Below are 27259 nucleotides of genomic sequence, written 5' to 3'. Positions count from 1 at the left end.
AGGGCAGGGCAGGGCAGGGCAGGGCAGGGCAGGGCAGGGCAGGGCAGGGCAGGGCAGGGCAGGGCAGGGCAGGGAGGGCAGGAGGGTACATCATTTATGAGTTATCTGATAATTTATTCAAAGACACAGCCATGTTAGTCTGTATCAGTATGGAAAAGGATCTTGTAGCACCTGAGAGACTAATTTAGAGAAATATGCTTATAGCTTAAGCTTTTATAGACTGGATCTGATTAGATACAATTTTCATCAGATGCAGTGGAGCCAATCTACAGAAGCTTTATACTGCAAACAGCTTTCTTTCAGTTAGTTTCAAAGGTACTATAAGATCCCTTTGAGAATGTATATGTACATGACTGTATTTAACATATGATTATAAATTAAAATATTAATGTTGAGGGAATTAGGTGGTAGGGATTGGTTTGACTCTTATTGTTGAATTCTAAAAATAATATATAAAAGTTTTAAAAACTCATGACTTAAAAGCCATCAAAAAGAGCAATTCACACCATCATAGCTACTAATACAGGCCTAGGGAACACATGGTCCTCTAGATGCCATCGAACTCCAGTTCCCATCAGCCTTAGCCAGCCTGGTCAATAATAAGGTTGTTGTTGTTACTGTTGTTATTTCTTACCTGCCTCTCCCCATGGATTGAGGCAGGGAATAAAAATTAACAGACACATCAGTTAAAACACATCAATTAAAATACATATCAATTTAAAAAGACATGCATATAATTTAAAAGGACAAGATATACACAGATTAAAACAATCTACATCTAAAATTCATCATTTAAAATTCACAGTTTAAAAATCATATGAGTAAGCCTGCCGATAGAAACTGGTCTTTAATGTTGTTTTGAATTCAGTCAGCATATTCAGTTGTTGAATCTTTTCCGTTAGGTCATTCTACAGTCTAAGGGCAGCTGAAGAAAAAGTCCTTAGGCTGACAGTTGCCAACCTAGTCTTGGTTGACTGGAGTAAATGTCCATCAGAGGACTTAAGCGTAAAGGGAGGATTATATCGGAGAAAGTGATCCTGTAGGTAACCTGGACCCAAAACATGTAGGATAGGATGGAAGTAGTCATTCATCAGTATCTGCAGGTACCTCATCCTTTGCACTAAGGGCAAAGCAAGACAGCTATGTTCCCCCCAGGTGTGACACAGGACCTGATTGGTGCTCTGTCTATCCCACCTTTTTTCTTTCTCCTGGCTCTTTGTTGGTGACTCTCTTGTACCTCTTCTGTCCATAGATCCTAGTGGTATGGAGGGGTGGGAGTCCATGAGAGATGTGTGGAATCTGCTATCCACAAAGAGGGCATGGACATCAATAAAGCAAGGGGACTCATGCACACTATGATCTGGTGCAAATCACTGTATCCAGAGATCTATGACCTATTAAATTGATTGGATTGCAATTTTTGCTGTTATTGTTCTTTTGCTGCTTTTAAATAGGCGAGATGAGCTTTTATTTTGATGAGAGCTTCAGTAATTAGGAGAGGTGCTTTACCTTTTTTGCCTATATCATTTTCCCAATTTAAATTCATTCTTTCCCCACAAATGCACATCAAACAATGCTGTTAGTCTAGGAGGAATTAAAAAAAAGCACCTGCATTGTGCTTCTGTTTGCTTTCCTGCAGGGCTATTAGCAGCATGGGAAGATCAAGCAGCACACACCACAGGGGCAGAGGAAGTCTCCATGGCCACCCTATCCACAATAAGGAAGGAAATCCCCCTCTCCCAAGGAAAGAGACTGGGGAGAAGTGGTGGAGAAAAGTATTGTTATAGCAACTCAGGGAGCCAGTGAAATTGTTGGCAGGAGGAGACATGTCTCTTTCCATTGCAGGACACAGGACTATTTGTGCCATCCCCGGCTTAGCACTTATGGTTCCCCCCACCTTTGCCCTATTTTCAGATCAGTTGCCTAAATGAATATTTAAACATGTTCATATTTGTGCACCTTAGTACAATGCTGGCAGAAATCTGGCCTTCCAGATTAATTAAATTAAACTGTTGTTGTTGTTGTTGTTGTTGTTGTTGTTGTTGTTGTTGTTAACTGCCTTTGAGTCAATCTTGATCCATAACAAATAGCTACTAGGCAGCAGCAGTAGTGGTGGATGTCACTAAAGTGAGAGAACAGCAGTGACAACATAGCTAACACTTGTTAGCACTGTGCACAGGGAGGTGGAGGTGGTCCTCTTTGCTTAATCCCCTCACCTGAAAAACCCTATGATGAGGCAGGTAGGATCAGAACACTAACAGAGGGATAGGAAGAAATAAAGATGGTGAGACAAGTAGCAGACATGCTCAGAAAGGCAAATGCTAGGTATGATTTTGCAGGAGCTAAGCTGAACAGTGGTGGACAAGGAGTCTTGGAGATATCTCATCTTCAGGGTCGCCATGGATCGAAACCGACTTGAGGGCAGTTATAGCTCACCATTACCTATGTTGACTAGTGTTGATATGACCTGCAGTGTTCTCCATCTTTGTCTTATTGTAATATAAACACTCTGTGTGTGTGTGTGTGTGTGTGTGTGTGTGTGTGTGTGTGTGTGTAAATTAAAAAAATATGTACAGTACATATGGAGATTTGTATCTCTGACCTTGATTACAATACAGAGCCCTTCAGCATGTACTTTTTTATTCTTTAGACTCTGGGCACTGTTGGGGATCTTGGAAGAGTTACTTTTTTGAACTTCAGTGGGCCTTTGGTATCCATTAGCATTTGGTTCCAGAACCTCATTATATACAGTGGAGTAGTAAAATTGTGTCCCTTATATAAAATGGCAAAGTCAAGGTTTGCTTTTTGTTTTGTTTTTTGTGGGGTGGGGAATACTTTCAAGCTATGGATGGTGGAATCCATGGATGCAGATTCTATGGATAGGGAGGACTGACTGTACAACTTGCTACCCAGCAGGAGTAGTGATTATTTTGGTTACAGGACTGCAGAAATTGTACTTCAAACAAGTTCCTGAATTAGGCTCAACTTGGTTTGATGATCCAGGTAGAAACTGCTTCTCTTTCATAAGGTTTTCTAGAGGTCATACCAGTTTTTGTTTTATTTTTCTATCCATTTTTTAAAATCAATTTTGAAAAATATGGTTACTAAAAAGGAGAAAAATTAAAAGAGGAGAAAAAGGGAGGAGGGGGAAAGTACATAGGATATGAACGTGAATCATGCTTGTTTTTGTTGTGTGCCTGCAAGTCGCTTCCAGTTTATGACAACCCTAAGGGTCATGGGGTTTTCTTAACAAGATTTATTTAGAGGTTTGCCATTGCCTTCCTCTGAGGTTGAGAGACTATGACGTGCCCAGTGGGTATCATGGCTGAATTGGGAATCAAACCCTGATCTCCAGAACTGCAGTACAACACTCAAACCACTACACCATTCAGGTTGTCGTGGGCTATGCATATAAATATGTACATTAATATAAGCTAGGATGGACAAAGTGTGACCCATGGACTTCATACAGCCCCCAGCACCATTTTTATGGCCTCCAGGGTCCTACCAAAGTTCTATTTTATTAAGTTTTCACCCCATAATGCTCTCTGGGGCTGGGAGTTTTGTTCCCCTTGGGTCCTTTTTAGGTCCAGAAGATGCCGTTTAAAACAAACAAACAAAAAAACCCAAGAAGCTTAACAGAAGTAAAACAGTTTGGTAAAATTGCCCTATATACCCCTTAGCAGACATTCGGGATAATTGGGAGGCTTTTTGGGTGTGTGTGTTTTTGGGGAGGGAGGAGTGCAGTGTGTGGGGTTTCAGCCCTCCAAGATCTCCTGTAGATTTTTGGCATTATATAAACAAACACACAAACAACAACAGCAGTAGTTATAATAATAGCCCCCAATAGTTTCCCATCCCTGATATAAGCTTATATTTCCAAGATCAGTTTTTCTTGCAGTCAACATCTATATATTACAGGTTTTTGACACTTAATGATCTCCAATTTTCCTATAGTGGTTTCCTGAGGTACGACATCACTGTCCCAGCACTCCCATGATTCTTGTGGGCACAAAACTGGATCTCCGGGATGACAAAGATACCATTGAGAAGCTCAAGGAGAAGAAGTTGGCCCCCATTACATATCCACAAGGACTTGCACTGGCCAAAGAGATAGGTATGTGATTGTGTGGGAGGGAGATTGCCCAGATTCAACTTGAATCATAGAATCATAGAGTTGGAAGAGACCCCAAGGTCCATCCAGTCCAACCCCCTGCCATGCAGGAAATCCAGATCAAAGCATCCCCGCCAGATGGTCATCCAGCCTCCGTTTGAAGACCTCCAAGGAGGGAGACTCCACTACACTCCTAGGAAGTGTGTTCCACTGTCGAACAGCCCTTACTGTCAGGAAATTCCTCCTAATGTTGAGGTGGAATCTCTTTTCCTGCAGCTTGCACCCATTGCTCCGGGTCCTAGTCTCTGGAGCAGCAGAAAACAAGCTTGCTCCCTCCTCAATATGACATCCCTTCAAATATTAAACCAGGGTATCATATCACCTATTAGCCTTTCTTTTCTCCAGGCAAACATACCCAGCTCTCTAAGCGTTTCATCGGGCATGGTTTCCGACCTTTCACCATTTTAGTCGCCCTCTTTTGGACAGCTCCAGTTTCTCATGTCCTTTTTGAATTGTGGCGCCAGAACTGGACACACAATATTCCAGGTGGGGCCTGACCAGAGCAGAATATAGTGGCACTATTACTTCCTTGATTCAGACACTACTTCTATTGATGCAGCCTAAAATTGCATTGGCCTTGTTAGCTGCCGCATCGCACTGTTGACCCATGTTCAACTTGTGGTCTTACTTGGACTCCTAGACCTTTCACATGTTGTCTCCTTAAGTCAGGTGTCCCCCATCCTATATCTGTGCATTTCTTTTTTCGCCTAAGTGCAGTACCTTACATTTCTCCTGTTGAAGTTCATTCTGTTAGCTGTGGCCCAGCTTTTCTAGTCTTTCAGGTCATTTTGAATTTTGATCCTGTCCTCTGAAGTATTAGCTTATTCCTCCTAATTTGGTGTCATCTGCAAAATTGATAAGTTTCCCCAATTTTTTCCTCCAAGTCATTGATAAAGATGTTGAACAGTAATGGGCCCAGGACAGAGCCCTGTGGGACCCCACTGGTCACTCTCTTCCAGGATGAAAAGGAGCCATTGTTGAGCACCCTTTGGTTCGTCCGGTCACACAGTTAACAATCCACTTAACAGTTGCCATGTTAGCCACATTTTACAAGCTTGTTTGCAAGAATGTCATGGGGAACTTTGTCAAAGCCTACTGGAAATCAAGATATACTATATTCACAGCATTCCCTTCATTTACCAAGCTGGTAATTTTATCAACGAAAAGAGATTAGATTTGTCTGGCATGACTTGTTTCTCTGAACTCATGTTGACTTTTGTGATTTGGCCTTGCCTTCTAATGTCACAGATTTCTCTGTTTAAAATCTGCTCTAGAATCTTGGATCAATTGAAACTTTAAAAGGCCATCTTGGCAAAGAGCTCAGCAAAGATACTTTTGTGAAGTGCAACTCCTAGAATCAGCATTCGTAATTATGTGATCCAATGGTTGATCTGCAATTCCTTTAGATGAAAATCATGAGCTCAAGGATCCATGAAGTAACCTTTCCAAATCCTCAGTTATAGGTACATATTTTGGGATCAAAGCATATAGAAGTTTGTATTTGGGGGAAAAACACATCCAGAAATACATATTTTCAAAAACAAAATTGAGAGTAGTTTCTTTAATATAGTAACTCATAGGATCTAGGAATTTCATGTGTGACACTCTACTTTGAGTACCAGTTTATATCAGTTTTATTTTTTTCATCCATCTAGGTTTTATGCGGATAAAGAAATGAAGCTCAGGCTGCTGCTACACTGCAGAATTAATGTAATTTGACACCACTTTAACTGTCATGGCTCCATAGTGGCATTTGTAGTAGTTCATTGTGGCGGCAGAGCTCATTGACAGAGAGGGTTAAATATCTCCAAAACTAGAAATCCCAGATTTCCATAGCACTGAGTTATGACTGTTAAAGTGGTGTCAAAGTGCATTAATTTTCCAGCATAGACGCAGCTTAATACATACTGGTACTGATAGTAGACTAGCACACATGAGACAGCAGATCAAACAATCTGGCTCTCATTGTGATTTGCCTATCACAAATTCTGAAAAGGGGCTACTGGAGATAGTGAAAGATATCTGTTTTTTATGTCATATGACTGTCCATTACAGTATATCTTGCATATAGTATGTTTTATTTTGTGATTTGTCATTGAAAAGTAAATACTTACTAAAACTGGAAGTCTGATTGTAGAAACATTGTACCTGTGCAGAAACCCCACTATGAGAGGACAAATATCTTAATTACAGATAATGTGTTCTCCTTAGTGTCTGCTTTTACTCCATACAGATTTTTAAAAACCTAATTCATTAATCCCTATCCTACCCTATGCTATACTGACCAGTCTGGAAAGCCTGCATATACATGTCATTTTTGAACAGCATTTTTGTTCTTGTGAGCCAAGGAAAGGATGGACCCCAATCCAGGGGACCAAGTGCCAGAGGAGCCTTCTGATGGAAGCAGGCAATAGGCAGCCCTAGAAAAACATAACAGTCATACTGGAAGAGATCAATGGTCTATCTAGTCCAGTGTTTTGTTTGCACAAGCCAACAATATCCCAAGCAGGGTGTGAATGCGACAACACCCTCCTATTTATTTTTCCAAGGAAATTGGTACACAGAAGCATACTGTTTCCAATATTGGAGATCATCTATCACTGTCTTGGTAAGTAGGCTTTGATGGCCTTGTCCTCCATGAATGTCTCCAGTCTCCCTTTAAAACTATTCAACATGGCCACTGCTACATTTAACAGTAACATATTATGTTTAACTATGACCTGAGTGAAAAAGTACATTCTTGCATCTGTTTGGAATCTTCCACCATTTAAAATTAGTGGCTGACACTATCCCTGGATTTGAATATTATAAGCATGAAAGAAAAACTGCTACTTATCCACTCTCTCCACATCTTGTGTAACTTTTCTACAAATTGAATTTCTCCACACCTTGTGTAACTTCAGTCATCTCTATTACTTTCTCCTTGCCTGTTTTCTTGCCAGCACCATCCTATGATGGTGCCTTTGATTAGTAGTTCTTCTAACTGCTTACAATTGGATCTTTCTGTTTTAACTGTGAGCACTGGCACTACTGCTATTAATAAATTCCTCTCTTCTCTCTCTCCCCCACTTCAAGAGCTATCAGCTGAAGTGCTGTTCAACCACAGCTTCCTTTTCCTGCCTTGCCCTGCCATCCGGGGCTAACCAGCAAAGATCTGCTAGTACAGTATTGCACCAGTTCTTTCTTCAGGCCTTCCCCACACCCCACACCAAGTCGTTCTTTCCTAGGTGGAGGAGGTGTTATCTTTCCATTTCCACTGCAGTTCCAAGGAGATTTTCAGATACACAGGCAGAGAGAGAGAGAGAGTAGATATTGTGCATGGACACACAGGTACATGTTCTTGTCCCTAAAATATTTTCTGATTGGTCAATTCAGGCATAGTTCAGCTGCTAAGTACCACTAGAGTAGGAAAAGTCACTTGGATGGCTACCATGGTCTGCATATTTGGCTGCATCCGCATTGCAGGTTGACACCACTTTTAACTGCCATGGCTCAATGGTGTGCAATTCTGGAAACTGTAGTTTATTGTGACACCAGAGCTCTCTGATAGAGAAGGCTATTCTGAGGCTGGTGAAAATAGCATGCAACAAGGTCCTCCAGGGGCTATCAGTCTCTGAGAGTTGCCCACCTCTGGATTAGAAGGAAAACATGTCAATCTTTCAGCCCCATTCCTTCCTCCCCTCTCTTTCCTGCCCTGAGTGTTTTCCATAGAGACAAAGAATCCTTTTATTTTGAGCACAGAATTTTTGCCTAGTATCTGAATCCCAAATGAAGCTGTCAAAGGGATCCATTTTTAGTTGTCTTAGTTTGCAGGAGCATCTGCTTTACCTTGAGAAGCACTCAGATGTGTGCTAAGCATCCTATATTTGCTTAGTCTTCAGCCAAATGTTCATTCGTTATAGGTCAAGATGGTATATTGTTGTGTGCCTTCAAGTCATTTCCAACCTATGGCAACCAAAAGGCAAACATAGGGTTTTCCGGCTCTCATTGGATAGTATATCCAAAACAGACCATACTAATAGTACTTAAAGTTGTATAGTACTTTTAGTGTATTCGTACACTATGGCAGCTGAATTTGGGCACCACTTTTCATAATGAGAAAAAGCCTGTTTGTAAGTTTATCATAATTAACCGCTGTGGGATAATCAATGCTGAATTAGATTGCTTTTTTATCTAATCCAACAGGGCTGTCCTAAATCCTTATGCCCCTAGGTTTTAGGCACTGCTGGGGTTTGAATTATCTTGGGAAATCCAGGTTCTGGTCCCTACTGGAGTCATAACTTTCTCTAGGTCACACACTCTCTCAAACCACCCTGTCTCATAGGGTTGTTATGGACAAAAAGTCACAAGGAGGGGAGTCACATACACCTCTTTGAGCTCACTGGAGGAGAGGCAGGATATAAATGCAGAATAATACTAATAATCATAACAGCAATAATAGTGGATACCATGTACTGAGGTGGAAACATGGATGGCAAGCAAAACTACCACAAGGAAATTACTGCAGCCTCACAGACTTTCTTTATTTGCAGATGCAGTGAAATACCTTGAATGCTCAGCATTGACCCAGCGTGGCCTGAAAACAGTGTTTGATGAGGCCATCCGGGCAGTTCTCTGTCCACAACCCACAAAGACAAAGAAAAGGGGATGCAGTTTCCTTTAAGGGTAAGTAGCAAAGAGGTGCCAGAATGGGTCGATACCAATAGGACTCCTCACAGGGGTGAGAATTGTGATGTTGTTAAACTGCAGCTCCCAGCATCCCTCATTATTGGTTATATTGACTAAGGCTGCTGGGAGTTGCACTCTAATGCCTCAGAATTTTGGAAGCTTGAATAACCAGTTTTGAGGGAGGAGTTCTCCAATCTCACAGTCCTGTTCATTCTTTGCCCCCCTACTTTGCTTCCTTTTACTGCCATGCTAGTTTTGAGACTCTACATAGGCTCCTCCATGTGGTGACCCCAATCTGTCCTGGAGAGTCTGCTATGGTTTGATGACTAGTATCAGAGAGCTGAACTTTGGCACCTCCAAAGCCCTGATGTAACTAAGCATGATGCCAGTTCAAAGGAACGTATTGAAAAAATGGGAACATGGATTGAATGGCCCTGTCTAAAACAGGGGTTAGGTATTTTTGGTCTACCACATGCTTTGCTACTACTCCCACAAGCCCTTAGCATCCTGGGTAGGACTCTACAAAAAATTAGGCCAAAGTGGTAGAAGGGTCACACATTCACATCCCTGATTTATCATTTTGGTATATGATACACTCCCTGGATCTCAGCTGCTTCATTTCACTGCCTCCCTGTGACCTTGTTTCTCTCAGTTTTTTTCTAGTCAGTCAGCTTCCTGGAGTGATGAAACATGCTCAGACCTCACTGGGATGTTTTGTCCCAATTTCTTTTTCTGTTGGGAGGATATATTTCTGAAAAACCTGAAATTTTTCCAGAAAAAAGTTATTTTTTGAAAAGTTACTTTTAAGACTGGGGGATTCTGTCATGTGTAGTCCAAAAGTAACATTTCCAAGCTCTGCTTTTGCATTCACATGCCAATTCCTTCTTATTTTGTTGCTTATATAAAACAAGACTACAGTTGGAACTTCAGAAATATAGGGAATTTCCTATGACAGGGAAGCTCCATCTTCCATCTGTCACCTATTCCAGATTGTCCCTCTTGCCAGTTCTTAAACCAATTATCTCTGGAAAGACAAACAGTTCCCCTGATGGTGTCCAGGTAGGAGTTCCTACTTCTGCTTTGGCATTTTACCAGAGCTTGGAAGGTTATGGCTTTGAATGTAACTGCCAGAATCTACCATTTAGCATGGAAGTTGTATCTAAAGCTGTCATTTTCCCAAGCTCTGGATCTAACACAGGAAGAAAATGTTCTCTAATAAGCAGCAGCCAAATTGGTGGCCACATCTTTTTTCCAATCCCCAGTCGATCTGTTTGTAGCGTGACTGACCAGGATGATCACCGTTCTTCTTTTTCTCAACAACAAAGGGCAAAGAAGCCAATGCATTCCTATGGGACTGAAATTGTTAACAAAGAAAGTAAATGCCTGAGCATGTGACATCTTCTTTCATTATATAAGCCAGGAATGGGACCAATGCCACTGCCCATCTGTTGTTAAACTACAGCTCCCAGCAGCCCTCACTCTGGATGCAGTCCAACAGCATCCAAAAGGCTATATAATGCCCATCTCAGACATAAACAGACAAACCCCTTTGTGGAAACCAGCTCTGGTTTGGCTTCTGGAGAAGCATTTGCAGCATTTGGAAAACATTTAGCAGATACCTAAAATGAGGAAGTAAAGTTGTTTGGCAGCACACAAGTAGTTCAGCAAACGCTCTGAATTATGAAAATCACCTGACCATAAATCTACAGTTGTCTCTTTCCTTTGAGGAAGCTTGATCTTACAAAGGCTGACTGCTTAAGAAGCACATGAAACTATGTATATGTAAATACATTTAGGCTGTATGTATGATATTATTTTGTTTGATATGCAGATCCCAAGCTCTGACACTGGACTCCACGGACTGATCCATGTTTTGTGCTGTTGCTGATGGGACAGAGAAATGGCTTTGGCACCAACTGGATATTCCACTGGATTATCTCCTGCAGCTGTCTGGGTGGCACCAGTGGTTTTGTTTGTTTGATTGTTTGTTTGTTTATGGGGGCTTCCACACTAGCTGTTTCCTCTGAAATTGGCATCCTTTATTCACTCACTTCCTACAACGCACTCAAATCACCTCATTGCTAGTCTATCACATTCCTATATTTTCTGATTTATTGCCTTATGTTTTTGGACACCTGGTGTATAGTTCTGCCATTAGAGACAGTGTTGTATAGTGGTTTTCAGTGTTCAGCTAGGACTCAGATCAGTATTCAAATCCCTGCTCAGCCACAAAAACCCACTCGTTGACCTTGGGCAAGTTACCTTCTCTGAGCCACAGAGGAACACAATGGTAAACTTCTGAATAAATCTTGCCAAGAAAAAAAATGATAGCTACTCCATAAGTTGAAGGTGACTTAAAGGCACATAACAACATCATATATGGATCTACCAAAACTGTGTACTGAAATAAATTTTCAGTGCCCATAGGTCCAGCATGGACTCTTCAAAATTTCTGAGGGACTTTTCTGCTTTTGGCTCCCTGTTTGCAGACTTAGGGGCTGTGAAGACTGGCCATTAAGGTTGGCTTGGGGGCAGAAGGTACCATCCATACAACACATGCCCTGACTCTGCCACCATGGCAGCATGATGCCAAGCACCACTCCACACAGTGCGCAGCATCACAAAACTCCTCTAGCACAGCTGGAGGCAGCTGCAGGCCACCCCTTAGTCTGTTTATTGAATCCCCTTGATTTGGGATAGGAGATTTTTTAACATCGGTATCCTTTGAATTATCTCTTGAATAGCTTCTCTAAATTGTCCCAATGCCAGGATCTTAGTGTGTGTCAGTGATGTCATTAGGGGAGTGTGGGAGGTGCAGTCCATACCAAGTGACACCCAAAGAGAGGATGACAATACTGGTCCTCAAACACCTGCCTTTTGGCAGAAACAGGCTGTGGCATTCACCTGTGCTGCATTAAAATGCTAAAGAGATGGTGTGAGTGGGATGAGTCTCTGTGGGAGGAGAAAGGCAGGAGCCCAGGGTTTTTTAAAATTAAAATTTCAAATTTCAAAAATATATTTTTATTTTTAAAAAAATCTTTTAAAACATCCCATTTTACCAAATTTTAATTTGAAGCACATGAAACTATGTATATGTAAATACATTTAGGCTGTATGTATTATATTGTAATTTAAAAGTATAATTTTAATTGTGCTGGTTGTTTATGTCACAACTATTACCATTACATTCAGTGACATTTGGGAAATACAATTTATGAGTAACATTAGCACAAGAACACTGTATGGTGTGGTAATGGGAGGAGGTCAATGAATTACCACACCAGGTGATACCATCTCTAGAGATGCCACTGGTGTATGTGTTTATATGTGGTTATTAATGATAGTGCTAGTGCCTGACGGGGTACTGAGTATTCCACTCTGTACAGGAGAAGAGGAGAGGAGGTATGGGAGAGAAAGACCATCAGGGTGAGAACTGAAGAGAGCCTAATGGGGGCAGTAATGGAAAGGAGCACTAGGTTGATTGAGAAGAGAAAAATCACAGAAAGACAGACTGTACACTGCATTACCAGAATGGATGTTGTGCCACAGGCAAATAAAACTATTGGTTGATTGACAGACAGATTGGGAACCAAAGCCAGGAAAAGCACTTTAGGACTGTCTGTACATCCCCAGAGGATACCTTGCTAGGGTCCCCACAATCCTGGTAAGACCATAGGGAATATAGGGAATACAGACAGGCCAAAATAAAGCTGCTTCAGGCCACTTTGGAGGTATGCTGTTCAAATAAAACACGTAACTTTCATCTATGCTCAAATTGCACTTTCATGGCACTATAGTGCCATGAAAGTGCAATTTGAGCATTGATAAAAGTGAGAGGGAGGGAGAATGGTCTTAAGAAATAAGTAATTAATGCCTCTCCCAGTAAGAAGAGAAACTAATATAAGGACAATGTCTATCCAGTTCTAATCTGCCAGCCCATATAAACACAAAGCAGTAAAACTGGCACATAGTATTAGAAGGGACCTTTGCTGGAATGGACCTTACTTCTGATTATTCATGGGGAAGACATTGCTAGAATATATAGTGATATATAAAGTACTGTTTGGAATCTCTTGTTTTTAAGATTCCGCTTCCAGCTGTTTATGGAAAAGCACTGCCTCAACTGTGCTAATGGGCTCTAGTGTGGAAGCACCCTTATTCTCTGGAATTTCTCTGCTCAGCTTATGTGCCTCATATCACTTAGTGCATAGCTAATAAGCATCAATAAACTCTTTGCTCCTGTTGTCTATGTCTTTATTTTTCCCATAGAATGCTGACACTGTAATGGACTAGAATACATCTAATGTAGGCTTTTCCATCCTGGTGTCCACAACATGTTTTGGATTGTAACTCCCATCATCCCTTAGCCACCATGGTCAATGGTGAGACATGCTAGGATATGTACTTCAAAGACACCAGAGTCAGGAAAGAATAACCTAATATGCTGAGTCTTCCAAATCTTAGAAAAGATTGCTTGTTTTCTGAAACAGCTTCCAGAATGCCCCAGGTAGCATGAACATGGTAGTATTCTGGGAGTTATAGTCCCTAAAGTAACCTTTCTAAGCTCTGGTCACAAAGACTCTGGATGCAGTTGTTCTCTGTATAACAGATAATGAACCCAGGAGCCTTGGAACGTTCACTCAAAAGTTAGGTGATGTGCTGTGACATGTCCTGGAGGAGGGTGCTGTGACTACCTTGGTCCTAGGAAACACACTCCCTTGGTATAGGCCAGTTGTCAGGGGAAAGATCTTCTTCGTCACTGGATGGATCATCCAGCATTGTAGCAGACATCTTAGTTAGCGCTGGTTAGCCTAACATCCTTTGGAGATATTGTCTTTATATTCACCACTTTGTTATGCCAGGATGTCATCAGTGAATAGTGTCTGATTGCTGGCTTATCTCCTCTATCCAGCTGCCTGATATGTCTGTGTGTTTTCCCTTAAATCAAGTCATATAGTAGCAAATTTTGTAGTATAGGTGCTCATCGTGATACTTCCCAGAATTATAACTCCAATGATGGCCCAAAGCTCTAGGCAGTTATGTTGATCTATGCCAACAAACCAGTTCTAACTGTTTTCATTTACACCAGGGGTAGGTCTTTTGCTAAACTAACAGATCTTAAATTCTTCATTCATGACCAAGCCAGCTCAATCCTATTCAACTACCCTGATTTAGCAAGGATAGTGCTGGTTAATCCACTGGCTTCCCACTGTTGAAGTTGCTTGAAAAGTTTCTCTCTCCTCTTCTTCATCCTAATTTCCTCCTTTATGCTAAGTTTATTTTAGTTGTTGCAAACTGAGTTTAAAAAGCAAAAGTGGTTGTACAATTAACTCAACAGGAAGGAGAGGAGAGGACTGAATCTTGCCCTTCGCAGTGGGCTGAGGCAAAAGCAAACTGCTACACACTGTCTTGATTTGTGTTCTCTTCCTCATTAATAGCTTTTGCCATTTTGATCACATGTTTTGGCCATGCATCTCAGTTTTCATCTGTGAAATGTTGGAGGGTATGACTCCTTCCCCTAATAGATTGCATTGCCAACAGATTTGATTCACAACAATCGTTCCTTTCAGCAGTTTAAAGGATTTTGTCTAAGCTGAGAAGGAACTCAGGGGAGACAGCTACTATCCCTTCTAATAAAGAAGTCCCTGTGCTCTAACCTTGTGAGCCATGGCTCAAAAATGAGTAGTAGCTGGTTTTAGTATTTTTAATGGGTGGACTCCAGTTCAAAAAGAGTTTCAATGCCTTCAATAGCACCTTTAGAATTTGGACTAAAACCCAAAGCCGATTCACGACTCAGCTGACACTGTGTGCATGAGCCATTCCAATCCATAGCATCATTACCTAGAGCCCTTCCAAGGCTCTTTGCCCTTTCCCAATTTTTGCCACCTTCAGGAGGCTTCTTAAAGGGCTCATAGACTGCACCAGAACATCTGTATATTATATTAGTAACTTTGGCCTGTTACAGACTGCCAAAATAAAGCAGCTTCGGGTCTCTTTGGAGGCATGCTGTTTAAATGATACATGCATCCTAAGAATCCGGAAGCTGCACCAAAGCTGCCCTCCAGTGCTTAGGAATGGAGTGTGGCTTTGGCGCGACCTCCGGACTCTTAGGACCTATGCATCATTTAAATAGCATGCCTCCAAAGAGACCCAAAGCAGCTTTATTTTGGCAGTCTGTAACAGGCCTTTGTGTCATTTGACCAAGCTGGCTGAGGTACAGAAGAGAAAGCAGACTCGCAATAAGGGAATATTGCAAGAAAGCCTTCTAAAGTTGCAACAGCCACTTCAACATTCCACAGGTGATACGAGAAGGTCTTGATCAGGGCTCATTATTATGGTTTAACAAATGGGCAGGGCTTCCCAATGTTCCCTGCATGTTTTGTTGCTGGTTATTCCCTAGTTATTCCCACGATAAGTCATCTTTAATCGCGATCGCTTGTGAAAACCTTTACCGTGATCGTGCAAATATCACTGGATAATGCCAGTTTAAACCACTGATTTCCCCCGATTTTGTCCATATGATAAAGTCCTAGGATTCTGGCAAGTCATGGTTCAAATCTCCACTTGGCCATGAAAACCTACTGGATGACCTTGAGCAAGTCACATTCTCTCAGCCACAGAGGAAAGCAATGACAAACCTCTAAATAAATCTTGTCAGGAAAACTATATGGAAGGGTCATCATATTTGAGTCTGTTGTTGTTGTTGTTGTTGTGTGCTTTTAAGTCAAGTTTTTACTTATGGCAACCCTAAGGTGAACCTATCATGGATTTTCTTGGCAAGATTTATTCAGAGAAGGTTTGCCATTTACCTTCCCCTGCAGCTGAGACCATGTGACTTGTGCAAAGTCACCAGAGGGTTTCATGTGTCTATTAGTAGGCACATAACTACAACAAGCCTGTACATATGACCAGAACTTGGGAAATTCCATTCTAGACTGCAACTCCCAGAATTCCTCAGCCATTCTAGATTTTGGGACATTGTACTCTAAAAATGGAACTTTCCCCAGCTCTTCCTATGGCTTGGCCTTGTCACAATCACATTCTTCCCTCTACCAGAAGGATCTGACACACAGTGGGGTAGATCTTATTAACGGTGCCACCTGCGGCACCATTTTCTAAGTCCTGCAAATCTTCTCCTGCTGTGTCCGACAGCCAGTTTTCATCAGACCACTATGCCTGCTGAGATTTTGGATATTCAGAGTCTAGATGAATATGTCAAATTCCTTTCCTAAAATATGTTGCCATGGCTTTCACAGAACAAGTTTGCTGGGCAGATTGGAGCAGGAGGGAGGCAGAAGAAGAAACAAAGCTTTTAATTCAGAATCCCTTTATTGTTCCCTTTTCCATCATGGGGTGTGTGTTTGTGATAACATCACCACAAGACATGTGCAGACAGAATTTATAATGCTCACTAGTCAGTGAATCTATGGACTCAGGTTCGAGAACATGTTGTGCAATCTGTATTCAGCACTAAGACTAAGTAAAGGATGGAGATGAAATGAATGGAGATGAAATATCTCTTTATAGGCTTCTTGGAAGTGCAAGCTGAAATGCCCTCTTGCTTTCATATGTCATAGCAGAGCATAAATCTCCATTGGCATCCCCACATTGCTGGCTTTGAGGGTGATGGCAACACTTATTTTTCCAGATGTTGAATAGCACTTCAAAGGCTGTGGGGTGCAGCTCTACCCCCTGCCACTGCCTGGTCACAAGTGTTCACCCAAATACCATTTGGTCAATAAATGTCTTGTGGGAAGCTGCATCTAAGGCCACAAAGAGATTGCACAAGAGAGTGCAGGATGACTCCTTCTGCAACATTTAAAACTTATTTATGATACTGTAATCAGAGGCTATGTAAATCACTGACAGGATCCTGATCATAGTATCCTGCTTCAGGCAATATAGGGGGAAAAACAACAACTATAAATAAGGAAGGATAAGTACAGGACCTGACGTCAGAAGGCAGACTGAAAATCCAAACACATGCCCTATGAGAGAAGTAAAGTCTGAAAGCAGTCCTTTAGGCAAGTCCAGGGAAGAGTTGGGTAGTCAAGGAACCTACAGATCCAGGAACCAAGACATTGTTCCAAGACTTTATACCTAAAGGAGAAAGCTTTCACTGCCTTGCCTAAGGTATTCTACAAGTGGTAAGAATAATCTGAAGAACTGAACTATATGAAAAATGCTCTACTCATGAGTACACTTTTACTCCTGAAAAATCCCAGTTTATCTGATAGGCACGTCTATATTTGATGTGTAAATAAGATATCTGCAGACACTTCCTAGATCTATGTGGCTGCTCAGCATCTCCTTTTGACTTAGTAGGCACTACCCACACCTCAAGAGGATAGATTTGACTGCCATCTCCCTCAGGGGACCTGGATCCCTGAACTCTGCTTCAGAGTCCTTTGATATTATTTGGTTTGCTCTTGCATGATAGTTGGCTTGGGGAGTGTCAAATTATTCTGCAAAAAGGATACACCCAATGGGGATATAAGAATAGATAAATGTAATGCTATCTATTTTATTGATGTCTTAGGGCAGGCCTAGGCAGACTTTAGGTTTGTGAGGTCTGCATTGTTACTGACACTAATAGAAGTATTTTTCCTCTATTTCAAATTCTGCAGGATAGGATTAAGTTTAAAAAAAAAAGTTGAAATTAAAAACATCCACAGCTGTGGAACATTATCCTGAGCTCAAATCAAGGTCACAGAAAGGAAACTTGAACATCAACCCACATATTTAACATTATGTACAGCAGAAGTCAGAAAGAAACCCTTGTAACCCATAGAGATCAGTCAATTAAATTATGTTGAGAGTCTAGACAAGTTGTGAAGTCAAAGGCTTTCATGGCCCGCATCTATAGATTTTTGTTGGTTTTTTAGGCTATGTAGCCATGTTCTAGAAGAGTTTATGCTTGACGTTTTGCCCGCATCTGTGGCTGGCATCTTCCGAGAATACTGGCATGGAAGACAGTGGGTATATATATATTCTGTGTGATCCTGGGTAGGGAGGAGTGATTCCCATGCTAATCTATGTATTGTTCTGTTGTTGGTGGCAGAGACTCAGGGGAAGGATATGCAAAGAAGGATTAGCATCTGCTTAATTAGTGATCATTGTCTGCTGGGAAAGCCCCTGACCCTGGGTAGTTATTCATTTGCATTTGCTGAGGCCTGATTTTGCTGTTTTACAGGACCAGTAGCCAAACTTTGGTTACTTTAAGGGTTTCTTCTTTCCTGTTGAAGTTGTCCAAGTGTTTGTGGATTTCAATGGCTTCCCTATGCATTCTGACCTGATAGTTGTTGGCATGGTGCAGAATTTCAGTGTTTTCAAACAGCATTTTATGCCTAGGATGGTTTATAATGTGTTCTGCTACTGCTGATTTTTCTGGCTGACCCAGTCTGCAGTGTCTCTTGTATTCCTTGATTCGTGTTTGGACACTGAGTTTGGTGGTCCCTATGTAGACTTGACCACAGCTGCATGGTATGAGATAAACTCCTGCAGCTGTGAGAGGGTCTTTCCTGTCCTTCACTGAGCACAGCATTTGCTGGATTTTCTTGGTCGGTTTGTAAACCACTTGGAGGTTGTGTTTCCTCACTAGTTTCCCTATTCTGTCTGTGACTCTTTTGATGTATGGTAGAAATACCTTCCCTTTGGGTGGTTGCTTGTCTTCACTCCTCTGGGTTTTTCTGGGTCTGGAAGCCCTTCTGATGTCTGAGCTGGAATAACCATTCACCTGTAGAGCCCGGTTCAAGTGCTTCAGTTCATCTTCCAAGAAGTGGGATTCACAGATGCGTTTTGCCTGGTCTACCAATGTTTTTATTGTGCTTCTTTTTTGTCCTGGGTGATGGTTGGAGGTCTTGTGCCGGTATCTGTCCATATGTGTAGGGTTTCTGTATACTGTGTGATCCAAACGTTGGTTCAGTTTGTGGACGACTAGGACAAGTTACTCCAGTGACCAAGATGGGTGACGGACTATGGCAGCCTAGCCTAAAATATTAACTTTTCTGAACTTCAGTCATGCTTTACATTCTTTCTTCCCCCAATATTGAGGAAAATATTGGTGTACTGATAAATGACCATTGAAGGTGCATCAGTTCACTCCTCTGGCTTTGACTATTCTGCCTTTCTCAGAAATTAAACTGCAGCCAAATGTCACTGCAAGAGTTTCCTTTTCCCACTAGCTATTCCCATATGCAAAGGGAGAATTTCTTTTTGCCAGCCAGTTTGCTTGAATTACCTCTCAAGTTGTTCTGTGCCATATACATGTGTAGTATATATCTATTGGAGTGGGGTGGATAGGAAAGCACTTCTTGGCATGATGATTATTATCATCCTTACTTACTTATATGCCAGGTTGCTTTACCTCAGCACATCGGCAGATCTCTCATACCTGAAGAATTATGCCAGCAGGCATAAGTCAACAGATGCTGCACAAGCCCATCATGAATCAAGTTAGTAACTAAGCTGGCAATTAGCATGCTTGCATAATTTTGTTAAAAGATTGGAGGCAGCCTGCACTCAGGGGAAAAACTATCTCACTGCTGCTACATCTTGCTATAATCCTCCAAATACTCACCAGAAACTATCTCTGCTTATATTCCAATCTCATACACATACTAATTCACACATAAGGAGCAGGAAACAGAAATGAATGTTGGAAAGAGCAAGGGGGAGATGGAATGAGTCACCCGTCAAGACTAATAGCCTAGGGGTTGGTAAAATAAAACTGATGAGAGCCATCTCTATGATGCAGTAGAACTGACAGCTGCTGGAACCTTTATCACTGACTCATTAAAGATGCTCCACTAACACTAGATATTGCTAAGAGCTAGAAGGAGGAAGTGCAGTGGTGCAGTGCAGCCAGAGTCCACAGGTCAAAGCACTGGCCAACTTTGCTTAGCAGGAAAGATGGCATAGTCTGCCACATGCACTTCTGCTTCATCTTTCCCTTCTGAGCTTAGCTTCAATCCTTTGACTTGCTGGGGCAGAGGACGAGTAGGGGGAAATTTCCTAACAATAGTATGTTGTGATAGATCCCTGTTCTAATGTAAAGTGCTTTGAGATGGCATGGTTTTGAATGGACAATTGAGTCTCATTAACTTTACAAAAGACCTGATCCTGGTGGAAAGGGATAAAACTGGTTTGTTGATGTGGATCAGTATAGTGCCATAAGTAACCCCTTGGCTATGTGTCTATCAGTATCCATGTATAGAGCATTGCATAATGGTTGATTAAATATATTACTGAAGGGCACCCCAACCTATGGTTCTATATTTGTTTTTAAGATGAGTCCCAGTAACTTTGCTATCCAGGTGGCACCAGTTATTTCCCCAATGGATAGCAAAGCTCAGGACAACAGAATGACCAGGAATCCTCTTCTCCAGGGTGACAAAAGGACAGGAGAAGATGAGGGGGAGGGGGAGAATACAGACAAGAAGCATCTTATAGCTCCTGAAAACTGAGCACAGAATCATTCATACAAAGCATTTAATAGAACAATGTAACACTCTAGAAGATATTGGATTGCAGCTCCCAGCATTCCTAACCAGGCCTGATGGGAGTTTCTGTCTAACAACATCCTGAAGGCTGCATGATTCCCAACCTTGTTACAGATAAATAGTAGCAAGAGGCTTAAAGCCAATTCCTTAGCATTGCTAGTCAGGGTTCCACTGCCAGTCTCCTGTGCCAACAAATGATGCATGCAATGAGACAGTGATGTTTCTCCTGTTAAAAAACAATTATAACCCACTGTGGTAGAGCACATGCTTTGCAAGGTTTCCCATGACATTCTTGCATACAAGCTTGTAAAATGTGGGCTAGACAAGGTAACTGTTACATGGATTTGTAACTGGTTGACCGGCCGAACCCAAAGGGTGCTCAACAATGGCTCCTTTTCATCCTGGAGAGAAGTGACCAGTGGGGTTCCAAAGGGCTCTGTCCTGGGCCCAGTGTTATTCAACATCTTTATCAATGACCTGGATGATAGAATTGGGAGCATACTTATCAAATTTGCAGATGACACCAAATTAGGAGGAATAGCTAATACCCCAGAGGACAGGACCAAGATTCAAAATGACCTGAATAGACTAGAAAGCTGGGCCAAAGCTAACAAAATGAAATTCAACACGGAGAAATGTAAGGTATTGCACTTAGGGATGAAAAATAAAATGCTCAAATATAGGATGGGGGACACCTGGCTGAATGAAACTACGTGTGAAAGGGATCTGGGAGTCCAAGTAGACCACAAGTTGAACATGAGTCAACAGTGTGATGCGGCAGCTAAAAAGGCCAATGCAATTTTAGGCTGCATCAATAAAAGTATAGTGTCTAGATCAAGAGAAGTAATAGTGCCACTGTATTCTGCTTTGGTCAGGCCCCACCTAGAATATTGTGTCCAGTTCTGGGCGCCACAATTCAGAAAGGACATTGAGAAACTGGAGCGTGTCCAAAGGAGGGCGACAAAAATGGTGAAAGGTCTGGAAACCATGTCCTATGAGGAACGACTTAGGGAGCTGGGGATGTTTAGCCTGGAGAAAAGAAGGTTAAGAGGTGATATGATAGCCCTGTTTAAATATTTGAAGGGATGTCATATTGAGGAGGGAACAAGCTTGTTTTCTTCTGCCCCAGAGAACAGAACCGGAACAATGGATGCAAGCTACAGGAAAAGAGATTCCACCTCAACATTAGGAGGAACTTCCTGACAATAAGGGCTGTTCAACAGTGGAATGCACCCCGGAGGGTGATAGAGTCTCCTTCCTTGGAGGTCTTTAAACAGAGGCTGGATGGCCATCTGTCAGGGATGGTTTCATTTGGATTTCCTGCATGGCAGGGGGTTGGACTGGATGGCCCTAGTGGTCTCTTCCAACTCTATGATTCTATGATTCTATGTAAAACTTTTCTCTTTTAAACCTGGAGATCTTTTAGACCAATTTTTAGCTTCAAACCCTGGATTGCCATGACCTCTTAGTGTAGACCACAAATGGGCAAAATGTTTGACTCAGTGAACCAGTGTTGGTTGATAGGTTGTGTGCATATACTCACACAGACAGCCTTCACTGTGAGGTTGAAATGTTTCCTCCCGACCTCCTGAGATTAGGGGATATAATAACTGCAAGAGAAGATTTTAAAGCCTTGTCACTTCTCCATTAAATTAAAAAAATCCAGATGCCAATAAAGTTCATTATAGACTTTAAAGATACTGAAGTGCTGAAGGAGGAGGATTGAGTTCAGAACCTTGGTTAGTTCCTATAAAGTCTAGGATAAATCTCAGAGATTTACCAAACTGCTGACCTAGGGCTCTCTCACATTGCACAGTTACAGCATTACAATTCCACTCTAAGGATGAAGGCTTTCATGGCCGGCATCCTTAGTTTTAAGGACTTCATCACATGATCCTCATTCTCATTGCCATTGAGTTAGTAAAAGGAAATGGATAGAAACTGATTTGGGAGTTTTCCTTAATACACAACCCTTCAACAGTGCCACAGGTGCTGTTTCTTCCATCAGTGGTGCCTTGCATTCTCTTCTGAACTCCACTTTTACCCCGCCTCCCTGTCCCATGCCCTACCTAGCATGCCTTTCAGTTTTTTTATTTTTGTTTCTCTTTGTAATGCAGTTTAGCAATTATGGCAACATGAGTTAGTGAAACAAAGAAGAAAAGAAAAGAAAAAAAGTGAAAAAATAAAATAAAACCAGCCTGTTTGAAAATAGTGAGGGAAAGGGGGAGGGGAGAGGAGGACACTGAGACAAGGTGACTGCCCAATCTTGGAACTTCTGCAGAAGGAATTTATTGCACTTGAGGACTAATGGCACAGCAGCATGATTGGGAAGTTATTAACAGGTTGTCCCCTCAAAGAAAAAGTGTGCCCTAACCACGTTTCACAGACACAGCAGCAGCGAGTCAGAGGTGAGTTTATGCATTAAGTACCACCGATGGTGTTAGTTTCCAACTTTAACTGTGGTTTAAAAGCCACATGTGATAAAGCCTTGAGTCCCTATACTGGGAGAAAGGAAAGATATAAGAAAATAATAATAATAATAATAATAATAATAATGTCTTAACTGCCATGACAATATCTCATACAATCCTAGGGTTGGTTTACTTAACACATAATTGCTCTGTGAAAGAGAATTATAATTACTTCTACCTAAACTGCAAACCCCAGGATTCCATAGGATCACAGTTAAAATAGCTAAAGAATAATTGTGAAGTGTGAAAGGGCTCCTGGAAACCATTGGCCAGCCCTGGTACCTCTCCTCTTCTCAGCTGATGGCTGATCAGCTGAGCTGTAGAGAAAAGTGGGAGAAGTTTTCCAGGGCTCCATCCAGTCCATTAGCCACTGGTTGCTTACCTGTGGGTAGACAATGCTAAACTTTACAGATCAAAAGGCTGATTCAGTATAAGGCATTGCCAGCTAGGAGTGCTCATGCTGCTTGCCTCTGCCTGGATTCTCCTTCTATATTTCTGAATTGAAAATCATAATACTATGAATCTCCAGTGATCTCTCATCCTTTGGACCCACATTACATTGCCCCACCCAAAATGTATTGTTCTTGAGATCACCAAGAACTCTTGAACACATGGCAATACATTCGATTTTGGACAGAAGACCACCAGATATCCAGATAAGGTCAGAAGAGAACTCTGCCTGAAACCTTGAAGAGCTTCTGCCAGTTGTCAACACTGGGCCTGGCTCTGTATAGAGCAACTTTCTGTATCCTGTGTTTTTAAGTGAAAAGCATCATAGCAGTATACTGCTGCTGCATTCAAAAATAACAGAATATTTCTTTATTTTATTTATTTATGACTCAAGGAAGCTTCAGAAACAGATTCATATAGCAGAAGCTTCTGAAATCCTGTATTCTTTTACCTTTTGTTGCCATCTGTAAGTAGGAGGTGAATAACATCCTCTCACCAGCTTATTATGAGGAAGAGACAGGGCAGTTTTATCTTTTTGATGAAGTGCTGTTGCAAAAGTACTCAAGACTACAGGAACAGGAGGAAAGAGAGAAGCAAAAAGAAGTTGCAAACCTCTACCACTCATGAAGAATTGCTTCCCCACAACTTAGACCTCTCCATGCCACTTAATGGGGGTGAGAAATGGCAGCTTTAGGGACTCTGAGCTGCTGGATGTAGTTGGACTAAGCAAATGCACTGAAAATGGGAAGAGGAGGAGAAGGAGCTTCCTGATCAAGGAAGAATGCAAATGATGGGAGAGGAAATGGAACAGATGGAGAATAAGGAGGCAGATATGACTGAAAAATATTTGGTATATACAGAGTTGGATGTTACTTTATTAGACTACAAATCCTAGGAACCACTTTCCAACAATGGCCAGGGTCTCCTAGATGTTGTTGTGCCCAACAATAACTCTTCCCAAGTTCCAAAGAAATGCCAGAGGCATCAAAATGCAACTCTGATGACAGAAGGCCAAGTTTAGGAAAAGACTGTGTTTCCTCGTTCCCTGTTGCAGTGGAACATTTAGGTAACTCTGAACTTACTGGTCATACAACCTCCCCGTCCTATTCCATGCTTTACTCTTCACTTGTTTTCAGTTTGGATGCAAGGAAGAGGAAAAAATAAATTAATGAATTATCCACAAGGGTGTGGCTATAGGGAGGCATCATGAAGGTGTTGATCCCAAAATAAGAACGCTGCAATTTCTGAAACTGATCTTCGCTACCCAAATTTCTAGCACTGCAGTAACTTAAAACTTGACACCATCATTTAGAAAAAGAGTTTAAGCACATAAATCAAAGTTAACAGGGAATGAGAACACAGCAAATATAAGAACTGTAGCTGAGAACAATTTTTACTGTTTCACTCTCTGAAATGCTGGATAATACTAGAAACTTGGGGAGGGAAGGAAAATTTCATGAGGGGCAGAATTCTCATTTGGAGGGCAGTTCCCTCATTTTGCTTTCCTCAGTAGCTGTAGTCCTGTCTGTGACCCTTATTCTGTGCCTTACAACTGCTGCCTTGGTAATATATGAGGGAAGGGATGGGTAGGAACAGTCAGCCTGGTTTTTTTAAAGCAATGACTGAATGAAGATGCTCACAGTTTTACGTTTAAGCTAACTTCCTTCATAATGTCAGCTTTGTACCTACTGCCTGCCTGCTATGTTGTACTGGAATCAGGGCTTGCAAAATTGCAACAATCTGACTTTTTAATTACCAGGAACAAGGATGTCATCTCCCCACCCACTGCACTCATGTTCTTTTCTCTCTAAGTTTACCTGAAATTCTAGGGGGTGCATAATTGAAGAGGAACATGAGAAGCTAGCCTTGCAGCATTTACTTAGAGCACTATAAAGAATATCCCCTATTAAAGCAGGTAAAATTTTAAAGTGCAACATCTCTATGTAGAGTACCTGATTTTGCATTTGAGTACATGCAGCTATCATTGAACATGGATATATGACAGAAGCATACTACCAGGAAGCCAAACATAGCTTTACACAGCACATTTCCATGGTGTGCACACTGATGCTAAATTTGCACACAATACATAATTCAACTGTGGAATTTACAGACATAACATATTCACTATACTTAGGTGCATTTATTGTATATACTGTACTCATGTATAATTCTTGAAATTTTAGTCAAAAAATTGACCCAAAAAACTTGGGTTGACTTATCCATGGGTCAATGTAAGTACTGTACTTTAACTCGTGTGTGTGTGTATATATATAATGGAGCCATCCCCCCTCTCTGAATAGAATGCTAAAAGGCAAGAACTTAGTTCATCCTGGGAGCACTAAAAAGAAACATGGATCACCTCTTCTCTCTCATCCATCTGGCCTTTAGGATGAGCACAAACAGTTATGTCTGCTGGAATTTCTTTGGCATCATTTTCCTCTGCATCATCCTTTAGATCTTTTGATACATGCCGCTACATTTTACCCTCAACGTATCCATGGGTCATATCAAAATCCATAATTTTGGCCCCAAAACTGGCCCTCTATTTATACATGAGGTTGACTTATAGCCGAGTATACACAGTAGAAGTGGAGGCAGACAAATTCATGGAACGTGGCTCTAACAACAGCTATTACTCATACTATTAAATTGAGCTTCCATCTTGAGGAACAGTTGACCAGATGCAGAGATAATGATATGGAATGGCTTTTTTGAGTTTTTCCAGCTGGCTATCACTATAAAAAGTGTGCTAGAGAAGCTGAAATTTGCTGTGACCCAGGAAAGAAATACAATTTTATCTATATAGGACATTTGTGGATTACAATTTTTAAACAGTCCAATGTATGTTTGCTTTTACTTATTTTTTTATTTTTAAAAAGCATGCAACCATGATGATTCCAATTACCAAGATGCTGAAAATGCAAAGCAGATGCATTGTCACTTTCAAAAATGGCCCCAGGCTCCAAAATGCATAAACAAGTTATATAACACCAAATTAATAAAGGCCAAACCACATTTGTGAACTAACGAGCGTGGAACTAGGGTTTCTGTCTGCTGCAAATGGTAAAATTGACAGGTACACAGCCCCTCCATACCCAAAGATATACAAACACACTACCTGCTCTGAATGCCAAGTCTGCAAAACTTCAAAGAAGCCTTGGATTTACAAAAAAAGAAAAGAAAAGAAATGTAAGCGAAGCTGTAAAATAAAGGCAGTGTTTTGCTGGAAGAGGTTCAGCTATAACCCAGTGTGCTTTCTTTTCTCAGCTCTATTCTAGGAGCATTGCAGAGCTTCTCTTTCCATCATTCCCTTCCCCCTTTCCTTTCCTTCCACTTACCTCTTTCATCCTCCTTTCCCAGCTCATATTCTCCTCTATCACCATCTGTCACAACTGTGCTCCTGTACCCCCTCATTTCCCCTTTTCTCCCTATTACTCCCCCTCATTCTCTCCCTCGCTCTTCCCTCCACCTCTCTTGCTCTCCATCATAATCACTCTGTCACTCCCCCTCACTCATTCCCCCTATTCTGTTTCCTTTAATCATTCATTCCCTCTCTTTCTCTCTGGCTCATTCTCATCCTACTCCTACTCCTGGCTGCTCCCTTCAGCACCTCTCTTGATCGGCTGGTGGCAACATTCCCAAGAGTAATTTGACATACAGCTTGATCTACCTAACCCTGTGAGAGATATCCCCCCCCCCCCTTTCATTCAGCAGGATTGCTTTTGATGGGGTGGAGAGTTTGTCAGCTCTTCCAGGCTTTAATCTGTAAATGTGGAAAGGCTGCTTTCTTACCTGCAGTAGCACCATAGAGCAGGTGGGAGAGTATTCAGCAACAGACGTCAAGCAGATGGGGGAGCACACGGGTCCTGAGGAGAGGGGCCACCTCAGGAGTAGTAACAGCAGAAGAAGGAAAGGGAGGTAACCAGGCATCTCAGGGTATCAGGAGGGAGAAGAAGGGCATTCCAGTCCTACAAAAAAGACCCTGCATTCAG

General features: G+C 41.6%; 2 protein-coding genes across 4 annotated transcripts in view; one reads left to right on the top strand and one right to left on the bottom strand.

Annotated features, from left to right (window-relative positions):
* The window catches only part of RAC2 (Rac family small GTPase 2), a 19959-nt gene extending 8139 nt beyond the window's left edge, over window positions 1-11820 (top strand). Inside the window, exons 5-7 of the mRNA XM_042468544.1 lie at window positions 3958-4117; window positions 8707-8839; window positions 10674-11820. Of these exons, the coding sequence (XP_042324478.1) occupies window positions 3958-4117; window positions 8707-8837 (291 nt within the window). The 3' untranslated portion in view covers window positions 8838-8839; window positions 10674-11820. The remainder of the gene's footprint in view (window positions 1-3957; window positions 4118-8706; window positions 8840-10673) is intronic.
* The window catches only part of CYTH4 (cytohesin 4), a 101672-nt gene extending 74420 nt beyond the window's left edge, over window positions 1-27252 (bottom strand). The window contains exon 1 of one of the 3 annotated variants that reach the window (XM_042468542.1): window positions 27060-27252. The gene's annotated coding sequence lies outside the window, so the exon portion shown is untranslated. Of the gene's footprint in view, window positions 1-26385; window positions 26418-27059 lie in introns of those variants that run through there. The other 2 variants (XM_042468539.1, XM_042468541.1) reach the window with 2 other exon arrangements.
* Between the last annotated feature and the right edge of the window lie 7 nt (window positions 27253-27259).

The sequence above is a fragment of the Sceloporus undulatus genome, chromosome 5 (genome assembly GCF_019175285.1).
Source record: "Sceloporus undulatus isolate JIND9_A2432 ecotype Alabama chromosome 5, SceUnd_v1.1, whole genome shotgun sequence".
Taxonomy (NCBI): Eukaryota; Metazoa; Chordata; class Lepidosauria; order Squamata; family Phrynosomatidae; genus Sceloporus; species Sceloporus undulatus.
This window is presented reverse-complemented; position numbering and strand designations above follow the sequence as displayed.